General features: G+C 39.4%; 1 protein-coding gene across 2 annotated transcripts in view; it reads left to right on the forward strand.

The window, feature by feature from the left end:
- The window catches only part of LOC146497287 (contactin-associated protein-like 4), a 129,242-nt gene that overhangs the window by 34,502 nt on the left and 74,318 nt on the right, over positions 1–20,422 (forward strand). For both annotated transcript variants that reach the window (XM_085139812.1, XM_085139811.1), the window contains exons 2-3: positions 3,256–3,366; positions 19,009–19,202. In XM_085139812.1, the coding sequence (XP_084995938.1) occupies positions 3,256–3,366; positions 19,009–19,202 (305 nt within the window). The remainder of the gene's footprint in view (positions 1–3,255; positions 3,367–19,008; positions 19,203–20,422) is intronic.

Raw genomic sequence — 20,422 nt, forward strand, 5'->3', positions numbered from 1 at the left:
GAGACTTTAGCTAGCCACTGTTTTCTCCAGACCACATGAGATGACCAGCATAAAGAGTAAGAAAGTATCGGGTGTTGCAAAGAGTTAAGTAGAAGATTTTACTTGGGCCAGCAGGGTTTAAATTCAGGGTGAAACCAACATCGGGACTAGCTTAATTTTAGCACAAAGCCTCCTACTTGTTTGGCGGGAGAGGCTGAGAACAGGAGAGCTGCAGAAGATGGAAAGCTGTCTGTTTTCCAAATTCTGGCTTTTTTGTTTGTTTGTTTGTTTTGTTTTGTTTTTTCTGCTCATCTTAGCTTCAATTAACTGTCAGAATTAAGTCTGTAAAAATTCATTATCTACAAATAATGAGATGAAATAATATGTGCATAAACAAGCAAACAATCAAATGATCTTCTTCATCATTAATGATGTGATGTTTTGATTGCAGGACATCATCTGTAAACCAAGGTTTCTTTTGACAACACCGATTCATCCACATCAGTATCCAGCCTGTAATGAGTGACTCAGGATGCCATTCATCTCCACAAGGCGACATGATTGCAACATTCATTTATCTATTGAGGCAGAATTACACCATTTACTCATCCAACTGGACATTATTAGACTGTTCATTCATCTAATATGAGGCCATTACAGCTGAAAGACCTGTTTCAACCCAGGGAACATTAAACCTGCTTCTCAATGATTAGACTCCACTCTGCCACTCATGTTTTTATACTCTGAGTCGATAGGATTGATGAATAGCTGTCGTATGAAACACTCATTAGATGTTAGCCTTTCAATTTTAAGGACTGTTTGCTTCTCCAAGTGTTGTCTGAAGGCATTAAAAGCCCCTCAGCCATACCGGATAAATCAAAATGCATAGCAATCAAGTTGAGAGCAACACAGCATGTCTTTGATCCTGAAAAGGCGATCATTTGAAGCTCCTCTCCTGCTGTTTATAACAATTCAGTGGTTTTCACACATGCTAAGAGATGTAGGCTGATCCATCTCCAATTGCACCTGATACTGTGATATCCTCAGCATGGTTTCTGTTGTTTATCTCTCTTATATGAATCACTCTGACGCGTCTTTGACCCCGAAGATGAGCTTAGAGACTGTAATCCAATCTCTTTTAAGATTTTGATTGGTTCAGTGAGAGACTGGAGATGAATGTGACAGGCATGTTCTGAAGTTAAACTTACAACTGATAACACCTCCAAGCACTCTGTGGTATCTTAATGAGACAAAGAAAAAAAAAAGTTTGCTTTAGCGAATAGTTACAAAATTTGTGGAGCTCATGTCTGGGCGGCATGATGCACTGTTCAGACTAAAGGCAATCTCAAAACAAACATTCATTACACACATTGTCTTTTATTGTATAGTATGTTAGTTTATAATTCAGTGGGGGAAATGATTATTAGTTTATCTGTTTGTGAGTTTGCTCTCTTACAGAAAAATGAAGAGTCAGCAGTATATATTGTCATGCGGTGTAGTAGGACTCAGGCGCAGAGCAGAGTTCAGGAGAAAGCAACGTTTATTTACACAACCACCAGGTGCAGATATATACAGTGAGGGGAACGGGGGTCCTAGGTCCGAAAGGGAGGTCCGGGATTGGAGTCACAAACACGCTGGCTCTTCTTCTTTACAGCAGTAGAAATAACAGGTTAGTCACGGGTCTGGGGAAAACTGTGCACAGGAGAAAATAAAGCTACACGGAGATCGCAGCAAGTCTACAAAGCTTAAAGATTCGAGGCAGAGGTTCACTAACGTGTCTAGCATAATCATCCAGCGGTGAGGCTGTCGGCATCCCGGCCTTAAGAGTCCAACCTGTAATCAGAGCCTGACGAGATGCAGGTGTGTGCCAAGGGCGGGAGCCTGCAGTGAGCTCCGCCCTGGCAGGGGAGAATGTACACAAACCAGATGTGGCCTTGTGGAGCTGGCCGGGCAGACACGGGGACCATGACATTTATGGTAGTTTAATTTTAACCGAGAGAGACAAAATATCAACCAAAAATCCAGCAAAAAGTTATACATTGACTTGCATAAATAAATATTTGATCTCCTGCAACCGAGTCTGAATTCTGACTCCTACAGATGAACGTCTAAATGACTCAGAAAAGTCTTGTAAGAAAGTGATGTGCTGTGATGAAACCAAAATTGAGCCCTTTGGCATCAACTCAACCCGCTGTACTTGGAGGAAGAGAAGTGCTGAGTATGACCTAAAAATTGTTATTCTTACATGCAAGCACACCAGAAAACAGAAAGCATAATGTTTCCAAGCGTACAGAATGACTTCACTGCATTGAGGGGACAACTTGCATCGTAAAATCTTCCCGCAGCCAGATCACTTAAGATGTGTCTTTAATAGGACATCCAGCATAATCATGATCCAAAATGAATACTTCCAAGTCAATGAAGGAGTGGCTAAAGAAGACGCACATTAAGCTCATGAAGTGGCCTAGCACCTGTCTAGCTCACAATCCTATAGAAAATCTGCAGAGTGAGCTGGAGCTTCAAGTTTCCAAGCAGCAGCCAAGAACCCCAAAGGATTTAGAGTTTCTGAGAGACTGGTCAAAACCCATTCTGATGTCCAATTATCAGAAGTTAAATCAGAAAAATAATCAGTAGTTAATGTGAGATTCTCTAAGGGCAAATTTAAACCATAGGAAACCAGAAAAATCCCAAGAAGCTGAAAAGAAAAGCATAACATTAGTGTCAGTCCCAAAAAGTTGATTCTGTTCATCTGGACCTAACATTTTTAGTGGGAGAAGCATTTCATCACCCATCAGTGTATTTAGAAAAGCCGATGATACTCCGCGTTCTTCAGTTGGTCCAGAATCAGACCTGTTTACATTACCAAAACCGTGTTACAAAGATGATTACAACAGCTACACAGTATTAGATTATTTTGAGGAAACACATGTAAATGTAAAGGAATACAAACATTAATTTTAAGTTAATATTTATTTCATCTAGGACTAACAACACATATGCCAACAAAAGTGCAGTGAACTGAGAGTAATCATTCATTTGCTACATGATTTAGAAATACGATTTAAAGATACGTGATAGGTCACATATCGGTCATGATGCACACCTCTTCATAGTTTCCTTCATTTCCATTTCGTCTGTAGTGCAGAAGATTTTGAAAGCACAAACATACAACCTCTTCTGAATCTTTTTGACTACTTTGAACTTTTCACAATATTTTGTATGAAGTTCTAACCTTGCATGTTTTTTCTGCTCTTTTTTTTTTTTTATCGGTGACAGAGGTGTGTGACAGCCCACTGGTCTCCAGCCTGCCTCCATCATCCTTCAGGAGCTCTTCACAGCTTTCCACCAGCCATGCGCCAGGCTTTGCCAAACTCAACAGAAGAGACGGTGAGGTTTTACTGTTGTTGGGGAGTGGGTCATTCACAGATACCTGTTGTGTTTAATGAGTAGGACTTTGGCTGTGGATTTGAATGCAGTGTTCAAAGTGCTGTAGGTTCAAAATAATTGTGTTTCATGACCCAATTCTTGTATTTCACATGCTTTGTCAAAAACGTTTCCTTACGTATAGATAAATGGTAAATGAACCCCGATGGGTTTTTTTGCTGTCTTGAAGATATGATGGGGCCCGATTATTCAAGATTTTGTGTTGAAGGAGAGTGGTCAGATTAGAGATTAAATCTGTTAAATCTTCTATGCAGTCAGGAGATGGAGAGAGCATGAAAAATGATGAAGGGCTCATTTACATTTTGAGAAAAGCTAATTGAGTCTATTAATAAATAAAGTAAATACAATGAAGTTGTTCTTTTCAACATCTACATGCCTGTTTAAATTGCCCCCACTATAGTTAATATACCTGAACTGAGAAAGGCAGGATCGGCTGTGGAACAGCCTGGCTGTGTAGTGCAAGGCAGTGCAGGAGGCCATGGAGAAGCTCAAGAAGTTTGGTTTCTTTGTAAAGTTGGGGGACCGGCCAGTGGAGATGCAGGTTTCTTTTGGGAGCCTGGCTCAGTTGAATTTCCTGGAATGGTGCGATGGTGAGTGGAGTCCTGTTCATCCAGGATGCTGAATTTGTTGGGGCTCATTTCGACCACAACAACCAAACAGTTAAAACAGCAAAGGATTAAAGAGCAGGTAAACAGATTCACACGACAGTACGTACGCACACATGCCGGCAGGTACTGAAAGCCGACATCTCACAGATTCTAAAACTGCAGGTTTCGTTACTCTCCGACCAAAATTCACTGAACCAGCAGCATAAGAAGATCAAATCTACGCTTCACGTTTGGAAAAACATTGTCATGAATTTCCTGTTACTTTGGCTATTTTGCTTCCAACACAATAAAATCCCACTTCCTGCACAGCTCTGTGTACTTCAAGAACAGTTTCCCATCAAAAATCCCTATTCTGCATTATTTGCTTGCTTATTGTGCACCAGTCAAATGTTTGTACAGTGTTGTTGGGTGCTGGTTTTTTTTTTTTTTTTTTTTTTAATAACCTCCAACAAGAAAGCAAATTTCCTAGCCAGGAAAATCTCCTTCATATTTTTCAGTGTTTTATCCTCAGTCACACTGACACAAAGGCATCTGCTGTGACGCTTGCACCTCTGATGACGTCTCACAAGTGTCAGCTTTGTTTTTATACCAAGTTTACACTGAATATGTCATTGCAGAGAAATATTCAAATACGTTTGAATTAAATATTTTTAATATACAAGGTGTGAAGGGTTTTTTTGACACTACATATCCAAGACAAATTATCATAATTATAATATTTCTGAGTCAAAATTAAATTGAATTGAATTAAATCAGGACCTTGTGAATCAGTATTGAATCAGTTGTAGAAATGATACCCAGCTCTACTGATAACCTACTAATAATCTCACTAGAGATGAATACTGGCCAGGTTTTTCTAATCCTTATTATTTATTTTATTCAAGCATGTTTAAATATAGTGTGTACAACAATATTTTTTATATACACACAGTAGTAGAAACTTGCTTGAGAGACAGAGAGTTAAATGTGCTTTAAAAACACAACATTTCTTAAATGTAAATGCAATGATGCAAATGATCTTGTGGATCTGTTTGTTGGTGTGATGCTTCTTGAGTGGGGAATAGCATTTTAAAACAGAGGCGTTGCTCTGCAGCAGTGGAGATCAGCTGAAGAAATACTTTTGTGAAGTTCTGGCCTCAAAGCACAAAACACCAAACAGGATTTTTTTCCTTACTTGATTTACCTAGACAAACAGACAGCTCACTGGTGACTAGTTTAGAGGTAGACAGAGGATCAGAATAATTTATAAGACGAGACAAAACGGAATACGCACCAGTTGCTTTGCCTTTATTCTCTATTGATGCCATTTGTATTGGATGCTGATACTAGAAGGATTGCTGTGTGGTGTTTGTTTGTCCAGCATGAAAACCCAGCAGGGAATCTTGTGTTGGATGCTGATGTGAAGCTTTGACAAAATGAAGATTGTGGTTTGTTGTGGAGCGTTCTGCAGGGAGCAGGCTTCAGTGTTTTATCCTGACATCAAAGCTCTAAATCAGCTGGGAGGGTGAGATGGGTTTAATCTGGATCTGAATGATTTCAACCACCTGGGAAACAAAGAATCCGAGCAATGAAAAAATTGTGCTACAGCCGAGGCTGTTGCCAATTTGTTCTCCTGTCTTACAAGTCAACAACTTTGCTCTGAAATGTTGCTTAATTTTAGGTTAATGACAAATCAAGTTCTCTTTTCATTGTATTGCATAAATGATAGTTTGAAAAGTGTAGAGATTTTGGCAAGTCATAGAGAAAAGGTGACAAGAAGTTAAAATGAGGGAACAAATGCAGACACCCCGACAGTCTGGAAAATCAGCTGGAGATAGTGTTAATAAAATTTACTGGAGAACAAAGTGAAAAACTTAACGGTTTTAAAATCAAATCCAAATGGTAACACAACTCAAAAGAAGAAACATAAAGGCAACCACGGATGGTTGAGCAGGTTGACAGCAAGGCTGACAGAGAAATAAAGGATAGAAGCAATCAGGATATCACAGGTGTGAGTGGATAAAGGCATGAAGAGTCAAGAATTACTTTCAAAATAAAATTCCTAATAAAAATTAGTACGGTTAGAACTGTTGCCTCACAGCAAGAAGGTCCTAAGTTTGACACCACCACCACCACTCCTTTCTGTGTGGAGTTTGCGTGTTCTCCCTGTCTTTGCGTGGGTTCTGTCCGGGTCCACTCAGTAACTATTGGATCTAAACTGGCGATATGTGTGAATGTGAGTGTGAATGGTCTATCTCTCTGTATTAGCCCTGTGTCGGATTGGCGAAATGTCCAGGGTATACACTGCAGTGTTCAAGATCACAGGCAGAAAAAGTAAAATAGGAACTAGAAACAGTGACTCTCAAGATGAAAGACAATCTAGAATGGAAAAAAAGATCTACCACCTTATATTTTTTTATTTTCCTCAATGTGATTAAGTATATCAGTTTACCATTACCATAAAAAGACCAAATTTAAATTAGTAATGGATACCATTTACTTGCTACAGTTTGCCAAGTCTGCTATTGTGCTTTTTGGCACACTGTCACACTGCTACGACTTACTGGCATCCTTACATAGAGCATAACTTTGGTTAATGAACTGCCTGTGCTTTTCCTGTTATTGGCATGTTCTGAAAAAGACCTTTTTCCCCACTATGTTGTTCTTATTGGTGGTAGTGGAAGTGATGTCACTGACTTTTGACTGATTTGTGAAAAAAGACTGCAGGAGGTAAACAGCAATCAAAGGACTTTTTTCCGTTTTTGTGGCCGGAGCTATTTGTGAGTTTATTCTGGGATGAAACCAGGGTGTAATTTGACCGGGTCTACACGTCCCTGCTTCTTCTAAAGGATTTTTTAAGCCCGGTGGGGATAAAAATGTATCCCCCTCTGATTTTAACATCCTGAAACAGACTGCAGTACAAAGACATTGACTTTCACTTCCAGAACTTGTGATCCTGTGACTGCAAACAGGACACTGTTGGAGGGGATGATCTGTTTCCTATTCCATTCAATCTTTGATTATGTCACCATTATACCACTGCTGTTTCAATGTGAAAACTACCACTAACTAAATAAGAGAAAAACTTAAAGAATTTTGTATATCAGATTTTACAACAGACTCACAAAAAAAATCCATCCGTTCATTCGCTTCCGCTTATCCTTTTCAGGGTCGCGGGGGGCGCTAGAGCCTATCCCAGCTGTCATAGGGCGAGAGGCGGGGTACACCCTGGACAGGTCACCAGTCTATTGCAGGGCTAACACAGAGACAGACAACCAGTCACACTCACATTCACTCCCGCATTCATACCTATGGGCAATTTAGATTGTTCAATTAACCTATCCCAACAAAAAAAATCCAAAACACAAAATAAAAACTTGAATGACTAGCGAGAACCAACCACATATTTGATTATATAGACTATATCAGCTTCCCTACCGCCTTTTATTTCAACTTGTTAAATTGCAGTGCAATTTAACAGCAGTAAGGGTGCTGTTTGCAACAGCCTGCTTTTTATGAAGGACATCTCTGAAGAAGTGTTAAGGACTTGGTTTGTTGGCTTTTCAAGTGATGAAGCAGCAGCTGTAACGAGCCAATAGAGAGAAACACCCACATTTCTGTGTGGGGAATTCATCACTGCGTCATTCATAGTTAGAACCTGTGGCCCATGATGCTGTAAAACACAGAGTTGATATGATCTGTACCTTAATGTAACCAAGTAGTTTTTTTTTTGCACAAACCTAACCAAATAAGAACTCTACATAGTTCATGTCCTGTTTCATTCAATGTGGCGCCTTCTCCAGGGTCACAGCCTTGGTAATTATGCCAATAACTCCACGTCATCAATTTTAATCTATAATAGACATATATTTAATATTTACACTAACTCTTTAATGTTTAAAACTTCATTTTAGAATTTAAAGCTAAAGTACTTTCAGGACATGAGTGCGTACTCGTTCAGTGCCAAAATGCAGACAGATTAACTTAACGATTTGTTTTGAGCACGGCTTAGAATTTAGGCAAGGAAAAGCCACTCTACATGCTAATAATTTATCAGTATTGCTCCCTCAAGCGGCCAGATTCTTGATTAATTAAAAATGCTAATTAATGACAAATTCAGTGCCATGAACGTCAGGTCATACACAATATTCGCGGATCATAACTGTAAAAAATAATCAGCAAAAATCACGTCAAGCTGCAAAAACGTAGACATTAGGAGTAGGAGTGTAATGAATGGCCACTGTGCTGCTGATGGCATCATAAATCAGGTTCGGCTGTCATTCCACTACTGCATTTTTCAAATCGAGTTGTAGTGGCAGATCAGGAGAGCCGTGTGTGTCACATTTCCTTCCCAGCTGTATTAACGGTGCAAAGCCCACACGATCCCGGCTGTTTGCTGAGGAAATCGATGAATTAATGAACGCCTCCGTCTCATTTTGAGCTCCTACTGCTGCTTCTGCGGCTGCTGATGCTGCAAAAACTCTGCCTGCTGTAGCTGTTCTCAGAGGAGCAGCTTCCCTTTCAGTTCATTTACTCACTAAATGAACAGAGATTATCAAAGCCCTGAAATACCTTTTGCATATAAATGCATGTATTATTAAATTTGGACTTTAATTTCAAAGATTTTTTGTTATTAGAGATGGCTGTAGCTCAGCAGGTATAGAGCAGGTGCTCTACTGCTTGACTACATCATTGATTTGCTTGGCTTGCTTGACTCCAGCAATGACAACAGTGGTTGCTAATGCTTAACTTTAAAACCTAGCCATAAATTGTAAAACAGCTTGGAGACATTGTTGCTTGAGCATATATCCAAAATGTACTGTGTAGAGTTGTTTGTGGCCAGTGGTTTATGAAACTATTTCAGTGCACTGTTACATTTTTCTGTTTCTTCAGAGAATAAAAATCTAATGTATAACTTATTACACGAACTTTCCATTTTCAAACAATGTCAGGCCTTTGTGTTCAAACGGGCAGAAATATATGAGATATGAAATACACGGGAACACATAGGTACATTTAAAATTTCTGTCTCTGCTCATTAAAAAAAAAACAACTGAAAAAAATAGCTGATATAAATTTAAATGACGTCCCCTTTGTCTCTTTGTGAAACACGTGGTGTTCAAGCACTCTTGGCTTCTTGCACATGCTCGCTCTCTGAACAGGTTTGAGTTCATGATGAAATCAATGTGCAAATGCAGGACGAGCATATGCGTTACTGGATTCAGCCATTTTTTTGCCACTTTGTGGGACTCGGTTGAGACGTGAAGTGTGCTTGGCAGACTTGCTGAACAAATAAAAACCACGTCTGAAATGACGATGTTATTGTTTGCCACATAGTTTTATCACACAAAAAGCTCAGCTAAGCAGTGATAAATGTGTTTATATGTTGTGTATTGCTTCAGAGCGATATACACATTCTCGTTTTTATATAGATGGCAGATTCTTTTGAAAGGTGGCGCGCTCAATATTTTTTGCAGTCACTGTATTTTTACATCTGGGTGCAGAAAAGCCTAAAAAGCTCTGGCAAGAGGCTCGTTGAAGATAAATGTCTGTCTTACCAAAACCTGTGGGATGAATCACTCACTATTCTGGGCTCCCCACCTCTCTGTTTAGATCTTCCTTCATTTTGATTTCCCGTTCTTATAGTTTATCGCTCATTTCTCACATAAGCCTCTTTTTTATCCTTGTACAATTTTTCCCCCCTTTCCCATCCATCTGCTTTCCGTGTTTTAAATGAGCTTCTTAGAAGTTGTCTCCTTTTCTTTGCAGTCTGTTTTCTGGTGTAGTCATTAGTTTCACTCCGTCTGCAGCCACATTTTCATCAGTAAAAACTAATTTCGTCGGCCACATCTTCTTGCCAAATGTTAATAGCAGTGTTCGTGTTCTTTTCTCGGGCAGCGCTGACAATTATCAGTAAAGCTGCTGCAATTATGCTGGAATAGACGTTAAGACTTATTGTGCCACTGTAATCACTTTCTCAGTGAATTTGATTTAAAATGCGAATTTAACTTTAATTGGAAACCTGTTGTGTTTACGAATTGCCAACTAATCAAGTACTGATTTACGCCTGTCTCTGTGTGAGTGTGTGTGTGTGTGTGTTCATTGTTCAAAGTTCTAGTATTACACTTGAAGCTTGAGGGGAAATAGGCTGGAGTTTCCCTGCAGGAGATATCCAATGTTTCCCAGCCTGCTGCTGCTACATCGAGCCCATTAGCCCTTCTGTTCGTCTGACATGTCATCAGGCTGCTGAAATTACCATCCAGGCTTGCTATTCTCATGTAAATGATTAACCTTCATTCCAGGCCTGTCTTTCCCATTCAGCTCCCTGTCTGTCTGTAGTGTTGTCTGTTCACTGTGCTGCCTGTCTCTTAAGGTAACAGCTTGCCTCTTCCTGTCTCTCCTTTCAACTTTTGACTTTTCATTTTGCTCATGTCTATCTCCGTATGTTCCTGTCTGTCTTCTGTACCTGTCAGGTGGAATTTCGGTGCATTATTAATGATTCAGTGGTCCTTTCTTTGCTTATCCATCTATCTGCTTCTTGTAGCTGTGCTTCTGTCCGCAGTGGCTTCATGTCAAGCTTGGTCTCCCTTCAGCAGTAAAGCAGAAGGGCAACTGCGCAGCCTGAGCAGCTTTTCTCTTCACCTATTACATACACTCCTTAATGCTCTAGTAACGGGACAAATTGAGTTGGTTTCAGGTGTCAGTCCTTACAGGTTAACTGGATCACTTTAGTATCAGGGATTAAGTGAGAGGACAAACCTGTCTCACATTAGTTTGCATTAAGTCTTTGTGGAGAAGAATTTTCCAGAAAAAAACAAAGTACGACTTATACTATATATGATTATTCGGGGACTTTCTGGGGAAAATTAGGATAAAGTTTTCTGGAAACCCATTTTCAATTTAATTTGCAGCCAATTAGAGAGAATAAAGATAATGGTCAGTTAGTTCAGCTGCTTTTAATGAACCCCAATTAACTGGTAGCATAACCCAGAAAGTTTTTAGTCAGTATACATTACGCTAACAGAAAGCACAAAAGATGAGTTAATTCACCAAGCAATTAATTGGAATTGCCTGTGCAATATAATACAATCCCTTACAACAGTGCCACGAATTCTACCTATAAATGGAGCCTGTATATTTGGCTTTTTTGACATTGTCCAAAAGCTGATAATTCTGTAATCGAGTTTGCGGTGGGTGGTGGTTTGTATTTCTTTTCACTGGTATAATGCACTCTATTCAATAGGAGTCTCTCACCGTCTGAAATGGGGGCAAAAATATTCAGCTGGTGTTGTTCGTAACATGTAAATGACTTTTGACAGCTGCACAATTTAATCATCTGCCTTTCATGCAAGTCTTTCATCCTGTGGATGAGCGGAAACTGGCGATGGATGACAATATATCTCTCGCTTAGGTTCCAATGTAGGCTTGGGTAACATTCATTGTCTTCTTCCTAAGGCAGTGTTGTTGTCACAACACTATCCAGCTGTAATTGGCATTTTTGGCACAGCATCAGAAATCTCTGTCCAGAAGAGTGAAGCCTCAGCCTCAGAGGCCTCAGGTAGGGAAAGGCTGGAGTGCCCATTGGGAATGAGTTACAGCCCCATGTGGAGAATTTTACACGTCTAGGGGTATTGTTTATGAGGTGCGAAGCTAGGAGAGGGTTATTAACAAATGGACTAGTGTAGCACCTGCACTAATGTTGGTGAGCTGTAGCTGTTGATTTACCAGTTGATCTGCATTCCTATCCTAACTTATGGTGACAACCTGTGGGTAGTGACTAAAGGATGCTTGTGGAAGACTGTGCCAGACACTTGTGGTGGAATTTATTAGGAGAGCTTAGTCATTTAAGAAGAGGTCAAAATAGTGGCTACTCTTCCATGTCAAAAGGAGCGGTTTCGGTTTGGACATCATCTAGGTGAGGAGTTTTGAGTATATGCACCCAGGACAGCCTGGAAACACCTCAGTGTACACCTTGAAGACCAAAGCATGTGGCAATTAAGCAGGACAGCCACCGACACATCACTTAATAGCTGTACCTAGGGATGGGTATCGTTTAGGTTTTATCCGATACCGGTGCCAAACCGGTACTTTTGAAACGGTGCTGGTGCTTAAACGGTGCTCTAACCAGTGCTTAAAGAATGGAGAACACAAAATTGGTCCAAAAACCTCTCATGTTCAGCTGTTTTTTTGTAAAAAGATAACAATGTTAGCATTTCTGCAGCTATGGGGCATATATGGTATCACTCTTGGCTGGAAGCAGTGCTTAAACAATGGAAAAAACACCAACTTTGTCCAAAAACCTCACATGTTTAACTGTTTTCCACTTTTTATTTGGTCATTTTTGCCTTTTTGGCCAGGGTGAAGGGAGCATCTGCCATCAAACAAGAAGACAGCCGCATTTAGCTATGATGATGTTTGCTAGTTCACCTTACATACATTAATGTAATAACGTGGTTAGCCTACTCAACGTAAATTACACACGAACAACATTAAGCTACTCAAGCAGAGAAGAACGGCTGCTGCTGCATCATCATCCGTCATCATTTCTGTTACACTGGCAGGGCTAGGGGCCAGGACTCTCCTCTTCGGATTTTTGGGTGTTTTTGGATGTTGCAAACTCCGGGTCCGATAACAGGCACCACACCCGCAGTAGATGTGCTCGGTGTGAGGTATTGCAGCAAGCTATCAAATACGGCGCATTTTTCGGCTTTTAAAAAAAACGCTATGCGTCGCCAGGTGTTTCATCGGATTTGAGGTGTTACTTCCTTTGACAGTATCACAGTATCAGCTTAAAGCACTTGTTGCAGGCTGCTGAGTTTGCATATTTTGCTGTGAAATACAGCCAGACTTTGACCTCTTCGCCTTGGGCATTTTTAATCTGTAGCTCTGCTCTAAAAGAACGTACGTACCTGGACCCGCCTACTATCCTCGGAAACGTAAAATGATTGGCTAGAATTCAAAGTGTATCACAGCTCAGGAAAAAAAAGCACCGAAATAAAGCACCGAAATGTGCGCTGCTTTTCGGTCTGGTTACTACCGTTTATGTCAGAACCGGTGCCATCATGGCACCGGACACCGGTACCCATCCCTAGCTGTACCTTTTGTCTATTAAAACATAATAAAATAATAATAAAAAGTAAGAATTTTCAGTTTGAATGGGTAGTAAACTGTGGTTTTTTTTCACCTAAACTTAACCAAAGAGTTACAAAAGAACAATGTAAGCAAAAAATAAAAATCTCATATGACTGAGACTCTTGTCTTCTGATTTATAGCATCTTCTGACCATCAACTTGTGGCAGAGCTGTTGTTTTGTGGGGAAGTGCAAAGTGCAAGTTCTCTGGTGTCCATTTGATTAAATGAGTATTCCTAACAAGTACTTGTGAAGTGTATAAATGTGCAAAACGGAAAAATGTAAGATTCAATTCAATGTGTTGATTTTCTAGGACAGCAACTGTTGTGCTACAGCTGGTTTTACACTTTAGGTCAAGCTGTATCTTTGTATGATTGTTTCTTTAGGTGTTGGAACTGATTTATAATTCATGACTACATGAATACATAGAAGTGAAGAACATTCCAGTGCTTTGAATCTCTGTTGGTTTGAATCAAGTTGAAAATAAGTACATATTTAAAAACATATCCTGGTGTTGTTATGCTAGTTTTACCAATGGTTTGTGTTCTGTTTGTACAGTTTACAGTGCTCCATCTTTTATGGAGATGGGGTTGTTTTATCTGACAGGACATAGTAAATCTTTGCAGCGTCTCTTTGTCTCAGTTTTGTCTCTGATCTCTTTCTCTTTGCCTCCACAGCATTATCAACACCAGTAAAGGTCAGGAGTGTCTGCCCCTCACAGTTCTGCTGTCACTGGACATGTCTGAGTCAAGTGCTTATTAGCTTTGGCCTTTAGCTCTTTTAAAATCAGCTTCCAGCAGCCACGATACTAGTTCTTTTAGATTTCTGCTGGGCCTGGTGCCACACACATTTGGTTCTTTTTGAACATATTAAAACCAAAATGATGAATGGTGGCACTAATGTTTACAACTGCCACGTGTCTACAGTTGTACACTTGTAGGTTTCCCCCCTTGACTCTTCATTTATCATGTATTTATTTATTTTCTTACATTTAGTATATTTTTAATTTACTTTTGAATGTAATGTAAAATGGCATGGGCTTGAATCACATGTGACGTGTCTTGTGGAGATCTGGAAGTATGGTGAGTCTATAAAGCACATTTATTTAGAAATGACACTGCTCAGTGTCCTGGAAAAGCTTAGCAATGCCTGCATACTGGAAGAAAGGCTTCAGTTGACTGATGAATGCAAATTCTGTCTCAGTTCTGGGAAAATTCTTGACAATTCAGTCAAACTGTTGGGCCATGAAAGTCTGCACACCCAAGCTAACTATCCTTTGTAGACTGTCAAGATGGCTTATGACCATTTTGTTGCTGGTACTATGGGAATTTGGGCGGCCCAGACTGTAAATCCCAACTCACTGACTCTGCCTAGCAGTTCGATGGAAACAGCTTGTTTAGCTCAGTAAAGTAATGTGACAATTTGGAGTACCAAATGCATAATTGCACATAATTATCATCAGTCAGTAGAATCAAACTTTTCAATCACACAGTCGTCTTAAAAATAAAGAAGTTGTCTGTCTCTTGAGCTTAAGTAATGCAAAGTAATGAGTAACTATGGTTAAACATGTTTCCAAACATGTTTAGGGTCAATTACAATAATCTTTGTTTTGTCTGATTTTTGAAGGAGGTCATCCAGGTCTTTATGTTATTTGGACAAGACAGTTTCTCTAATTGATTTCTGCCAGCTGCCTTTGTACACAAGTGTAAGTGGGTGTAAATGTGCACCCAAATGCAGAAGGTCAGAGTTCAGAATACAAATAAAGACATTTATCAAGGATGATTAAATTCTAAGGGAAACAAAAAAAAGTACACAAAGATTACAAGGATCACTAGAAGTCCAAGGAATGCACTACAGGAACAAACAAGAAACAAATGCGCAGGCTACACAATGCAACAAAGCAAAGAATAGATGCAAACTGAGGGCTTAAATACAAAATAGGTAATCAGGAAGATGGGACACAGAAGGATAATTAGACTCCACTGAAACTAATCAAGGATGACAAAAAAGGAACCCAGGAAAAAGACACAGAAAATAACAGCTACTGTGTACCAGTAAAACAGGAAGTAACTTAACAGGACAACATCTGGCACAGAGACACAGAGAAACAGGAAAACTCAAGGAATTAAATATAAACTATAAATCTGACCATAAACAGAAATGTAATGACAAAAACTACAATTTAAAGACTAAACAGAGAATGTAATCATGAGGAAACTAGCCAGGGAATACCAGCTGCATAAAAAGAAAACAAAACTCAAAAAGAAGTCAAAACAGCAAAAAAAGAAAACAAAGTCCAAGTATTAATATAAGAACTCAAAACTCTTACACATGGCATCCAACTGTGATTACTACCTCTACACCATCAAATGTGCAGTATTTCCTCAATTTTCTTTATAGTATTAGTGGTTGTGTACATTTAAAGCATCTCGTCATGTGGGACACCTGTTTACCTGCTCACATTGTGCGGATCTTTTCTGCTTAGCTGCAGAAATTTGGTCCACACAATCAAATAAATAAATAATGAAACAATTAGATTTAAAGTGAGATACTGTTTATGGTAACTGTGATTAGTGTTACAATAATTCCATAGGAAATAAATGCGCATCATGACAAAGACCTCTGAAGTGATGAAAAGTGCGTGTGTGTGTGTGCTCAGTGGGGCTCGGGTCAGCACTCTCCACTTTCAGAATTGACCATCTGGTGTTTGAGCTCTGAGGCATCTCTTTGGCCTGACACAGCACTTTTGCACACTCGCACACAAACACAGATTCTGGCTTCTTCTTTCTCTCCTAACTGTTGTCACTGCATCACAAAACACACATTTAATTACAATAAGCTGGTGTATTGCCAATCAATAGCTTGCACCACCACCACTTACAGTGACAGTGTTTTGGAGTGAGACACAGTGCTGCTAGCCAAATGAAGAACAAAACTAAATGTATATAATGTTTGAATAAAATAACTTTTTCAAAGCTCTGCCTTTTTTTTGGTTTGCTTTTCCTTTTTCAACCTATTGATCTAGAAAACATCTAATCAATATGCTACCACACCGCTCTTTATTGGTGATGTGTAATACGGAAAAGGAACCTGCACAGCTGCTGTAAAACTAATCAATGCTTGGCACCACAACCCTTTATTGATGATATTTTATATAGCAACGGATGCAGTCTTGCAGGCAAACTTAAAAACGAATCAATAGCTCACACCACAGCTTCTTAGCACTGCAATATTTGGGGACAGGATACAAATGGTCTGGCAACTCATCAGTGTATAGAACTGCATCCTCTTATTGGCGATGCTTTTTCTGAGAAATGATAATAGAGACTTCACAGCAATGTGCGGTTGTCTGTAAAGGGCAAAATATCGTAGCAGTGAGGTTAAAAAAGACGCAAGACATTTTGAAGCTTGGATTATACCCCCTATTGCGTGTGCAGCTGCCGAGAAGACATTTAAAGACAGTGCTACACAAAGAGTAGTGGATGATAAGCCTGTTGGATTTGATTGATTTGATTCAGACAAAATATCTCAACCTCTGCATTGGTTACCACTGGATTTTGTTAAGACAAACTGCATTAACTATCACTTAAAGTGATAACGTCACTGTCACAGCCCTAGCAGGGCCTCCTCTTGATATTGGTTTTGTGTGGGTGTGGTGTTCTCTCCCTGTCTCCGCCTCTCTTGCTCCTCCCACCCCTCTGTCCCTCTTTCACTCTGCCCTCTCTCCACGACGCACCTGCTGTTCATTACCCTCGTTTGGCACCTGGACCCAGCCAGCAATCACCTCTCAGAGATTATATGGGCTGGGGATGAACTGTGTGTGGGGTGGTTTTCCCTTGTGGCTCTACACCGTCTTTCTAGGTGTTGGAAAGGTCCCACTGCATATTTGTCCTGCCCGTGGTTTTATGTTGAGTGAGTAGACGGGCCTGTGGGCCCCAGGAGTGTCTCCCCGTGGTGAGGAGTTAAGTGAGAAGTGGGAAGTGCCTCCTTTATTTGTTTGGTAGTTTTTTCCTTCGTTGCTGCGACTGCTTCCTTTGCTTCTTTGGCATTATTGGTAAAACGGCTTTGCCAGCTCTTTAGGTTAAGATTATTTGTAATAAAGCCATATGTGCTGAACACCTCTGTCTGGTTTCCTTCTCATTCCGTTCCGTTCCCATTTGTTACCAGTCCCCACACTCACACCCCTAGACCATGAATATACATACTATAGGTTCATTAACATATGACGTCTACATACAAACAAAGAGTACCTTGCCTGTGCGTTGTGTAAGTGTGTGTGTGTGTGTGTGTGTGTGTGTGTGGTCGGTCAGAGTGTGACCCCATAAATGACTTCCTTAACCCTGCTGGTCTGGAAGTCCAGCAGTTCATCTAAACAAAAGGCACTTAGACTAAAACAGATATAGCTACGTTTATCCTACCGTAAAACAATAAGACAAGGTACGTCCTCTCCCATGCTCCCAGAGTGCTCTGGAATGCACACAAAGTTTGCAGACTATTAAGGATCAAACCTCTACCAATCTAAAACTAATTATAAAACTCTAAGCATATATAAGTAGATATTTCTAAGCATAAATGACAATAAACAATACAAATCTAACAGTCACAGTCACAAAATTTTGTAGTAATAATGATAATAACTACGGTAATAGTAGCATAATTGAGTTGAGTAGCCTGCTAATGTTATTATTAGGTAATCAGCTTAAATTATTTAAGTGGTGCACTAAATTGCAAGTATTATTTGAAATTATGTTATTTGCATAATGCTTTTTGTGAATTGTTTATTGCCCAAATCTTAATGCCTTTCTTATTAAGTCAGGGTGAAGCAATGACAGCAGCTGCATTAGTCGTCATTTTCTATGTGTAAAGGTATGAGAAGTAATAATTAGTGTTACATTCACATTTGCAAAGGTTAATATAAGCTTCTAACATAGCTCCTGCAGGTTTGCGTTCATTAAAGTGTTTCTTTGTTTGTTTGGTTTAGTTTGAAGCAGCAAGTTTTCAGTTCAAGACGACACAATCACAATTTCCTCCTACGGGAGACAATAAAGTAACATAACATAACATTCTATATCTATTCAGATATCCGGTACAGTTATACTGTGTGTACGACAATAGAGTACCACATTGCACTCCATCTGTTATCGTACAATATTAGAAATGGGGAGTCGTGATTTATGGTTTACTTGCATGTGTGTGTGAGTGTGTGTACGGTAAGAAAGTAAGTGTGAAGGTAAGGATATCTGCAAAACAACTCAACCAAGGACAAACGAGAGACACAAATGAAAAACTTTAAAGTCTGAAAGTGAAAGTTTGTAACTAAAATTGTTTAGGCTTTGTTTTTACTCTTCTTTTGATTTATGAAGACCAAAGAGACTTGTGATGAAATTCCAACATGTATTGAGTTTAAATGGCTATGAGGAAACATTCTCTGTAATAAAGGAGCAGCAGTCTGAGGTCCTTGACCCATTTAAATGACATTTTCTGCAATGAAAAAGTTATCTGTTTGAGTAAAATAAGTTAAGAACAACCTAGAAACAGTGTGTTCAGCCACTGCACAGAAATTAGTTTTAAACTGCTGACAGTATTTTTTACAATGCATTTGTGCGTCTGGAACAACTAAACATGACTTAAAGGTCAAGCTATTCTTTAATCTGTCATGTTCTCACACACTGACACACAAACACAGATGTATATACACAAACACAGATGTATACACACACACACACACACACACACACACACACACACACACACACACACACACACACACACACACAGAAGAAAGTTTATTACTTTCTACACCTCAAAGGTTGAAATGTAATAAATTTCTTTCAATCTTTTGTTTTTATCATTTTTGTGTCTCTGCAGGAGCTGGAGGTTGGTCGCCTATTATTTCAGACCGATATCAGTGGCTCGAGGTTGACTTGGGTGAGCGGACCAAGATCACAGCTGTCGCCACACAGGGCCGGTATGGCAGCTCTGATTGGCTAACGTCTTACCTGCTGATGTTCAGTGACACGGGGCACAACTGGAGGCAGTACAGACAGGAGGACAGTATTGGGGTGAGTCTACAGAGCAATAGTAGTCCCAAACAACAAACTGAAGTCTATAGAAATGTTTTTAATGATTTTAATAATTTAAACAGGTATAACGAAAGCTTATATGGCAAAAATACCTTTAAAACTACACAAGTAGAAATGTACAAGCGTCATTACACTGAAAAAATAATCATATTAATTGCAGCTAATTTTCCTGGACCACTACAGTCATATTTAGAGACGATTTGGTGTTTCGTAGAGCTGATTTGCACGAATCAGTCAGTCCTGCAGAGATAATCACAGTCATCAGAAGCCCTTTGACTCTTCATTAATAATGGATGAACCAATGAAAGGGCTCTGCTGACTATGCTGACCTGTTGCCAAAACACTTAAGCTGCTGTTGACGGACACAAGTGAGACAAGGAGACTGAGGCTGTGCAATTTAATCTAAAGGCTTTCTGAATGCTAAACTGAAGAAAACTACAACTTTGTTTTAAATTCAATTCAAGGACGCCTTTATATATGCACATATTCAGTCTCACCTGTCCTTTCACTTGATGTACGGTATGGACATGAGGGTGACTTTAAAAACTTCAAAGGATGTTATAATAGTTTTGATAATGTAATTTTATTTTTTAATAACTTAACACTATGGATTGTTTTCTGTATTTGATTTTTGAATAGAAATTACATTTTTGTGATACTTGCACACTACAAACATCACACAGTTTTTAGCTTCCTTCAGTCTCCATTATAAGCTAAGTAACTCAATACTGGCTATAATTTTATACTTTACTTTTTAACTTCTTTCTACAAGGTTCAGAAGCTGCGTCTCTTGCCTGACTGCTTTGAACATTAAATAAAATACTGCAGTCTTTGGGATAAATAAATCCCAGCTATAGGAATGGTAATGCTACATAAATCACACATTGTGTCTTAGTTTAAATCTTGACTGCCAGCGAGTCAGTTGCTTCTTTAGGACTGAAGAAGCAGTGAGGCATTCCCTCATAGCACATTGCTTTGATGTTTTCCCTTTGCAAGTGTCTTGTCAGACTTGCAGTTGCACTTGAAAATATGGATCAGTATTAGAGGGATACTCAGTAGTTTTCAGTTTTTGTCATCTGTAAAAACACAGGAAAAAAATCCTGTAAGAACAGTGAGCCCATTGTAAATATGTCTCCAGTGGCTTTAATGTCAAATCCAGTAGTCTAGTACACATGCAAAATATGGTATATGCTCCACTG

The sequence above is a fragment of the Neolamprologus multifasciatus genome, chromosome 18 (genome assembly GCF_963576455.1).
Source record: "Neolamprologus multifasciatus chromosome 18, fNeoMul1.2, whole genome shotgun sequence".
Lineage (NCBI taxonomy): Eukaryota > Metazoa > Chordata > Actinopteri > Cichliformes > Cichlidae > Neolamprologus > Neolamprologus multifasciatus.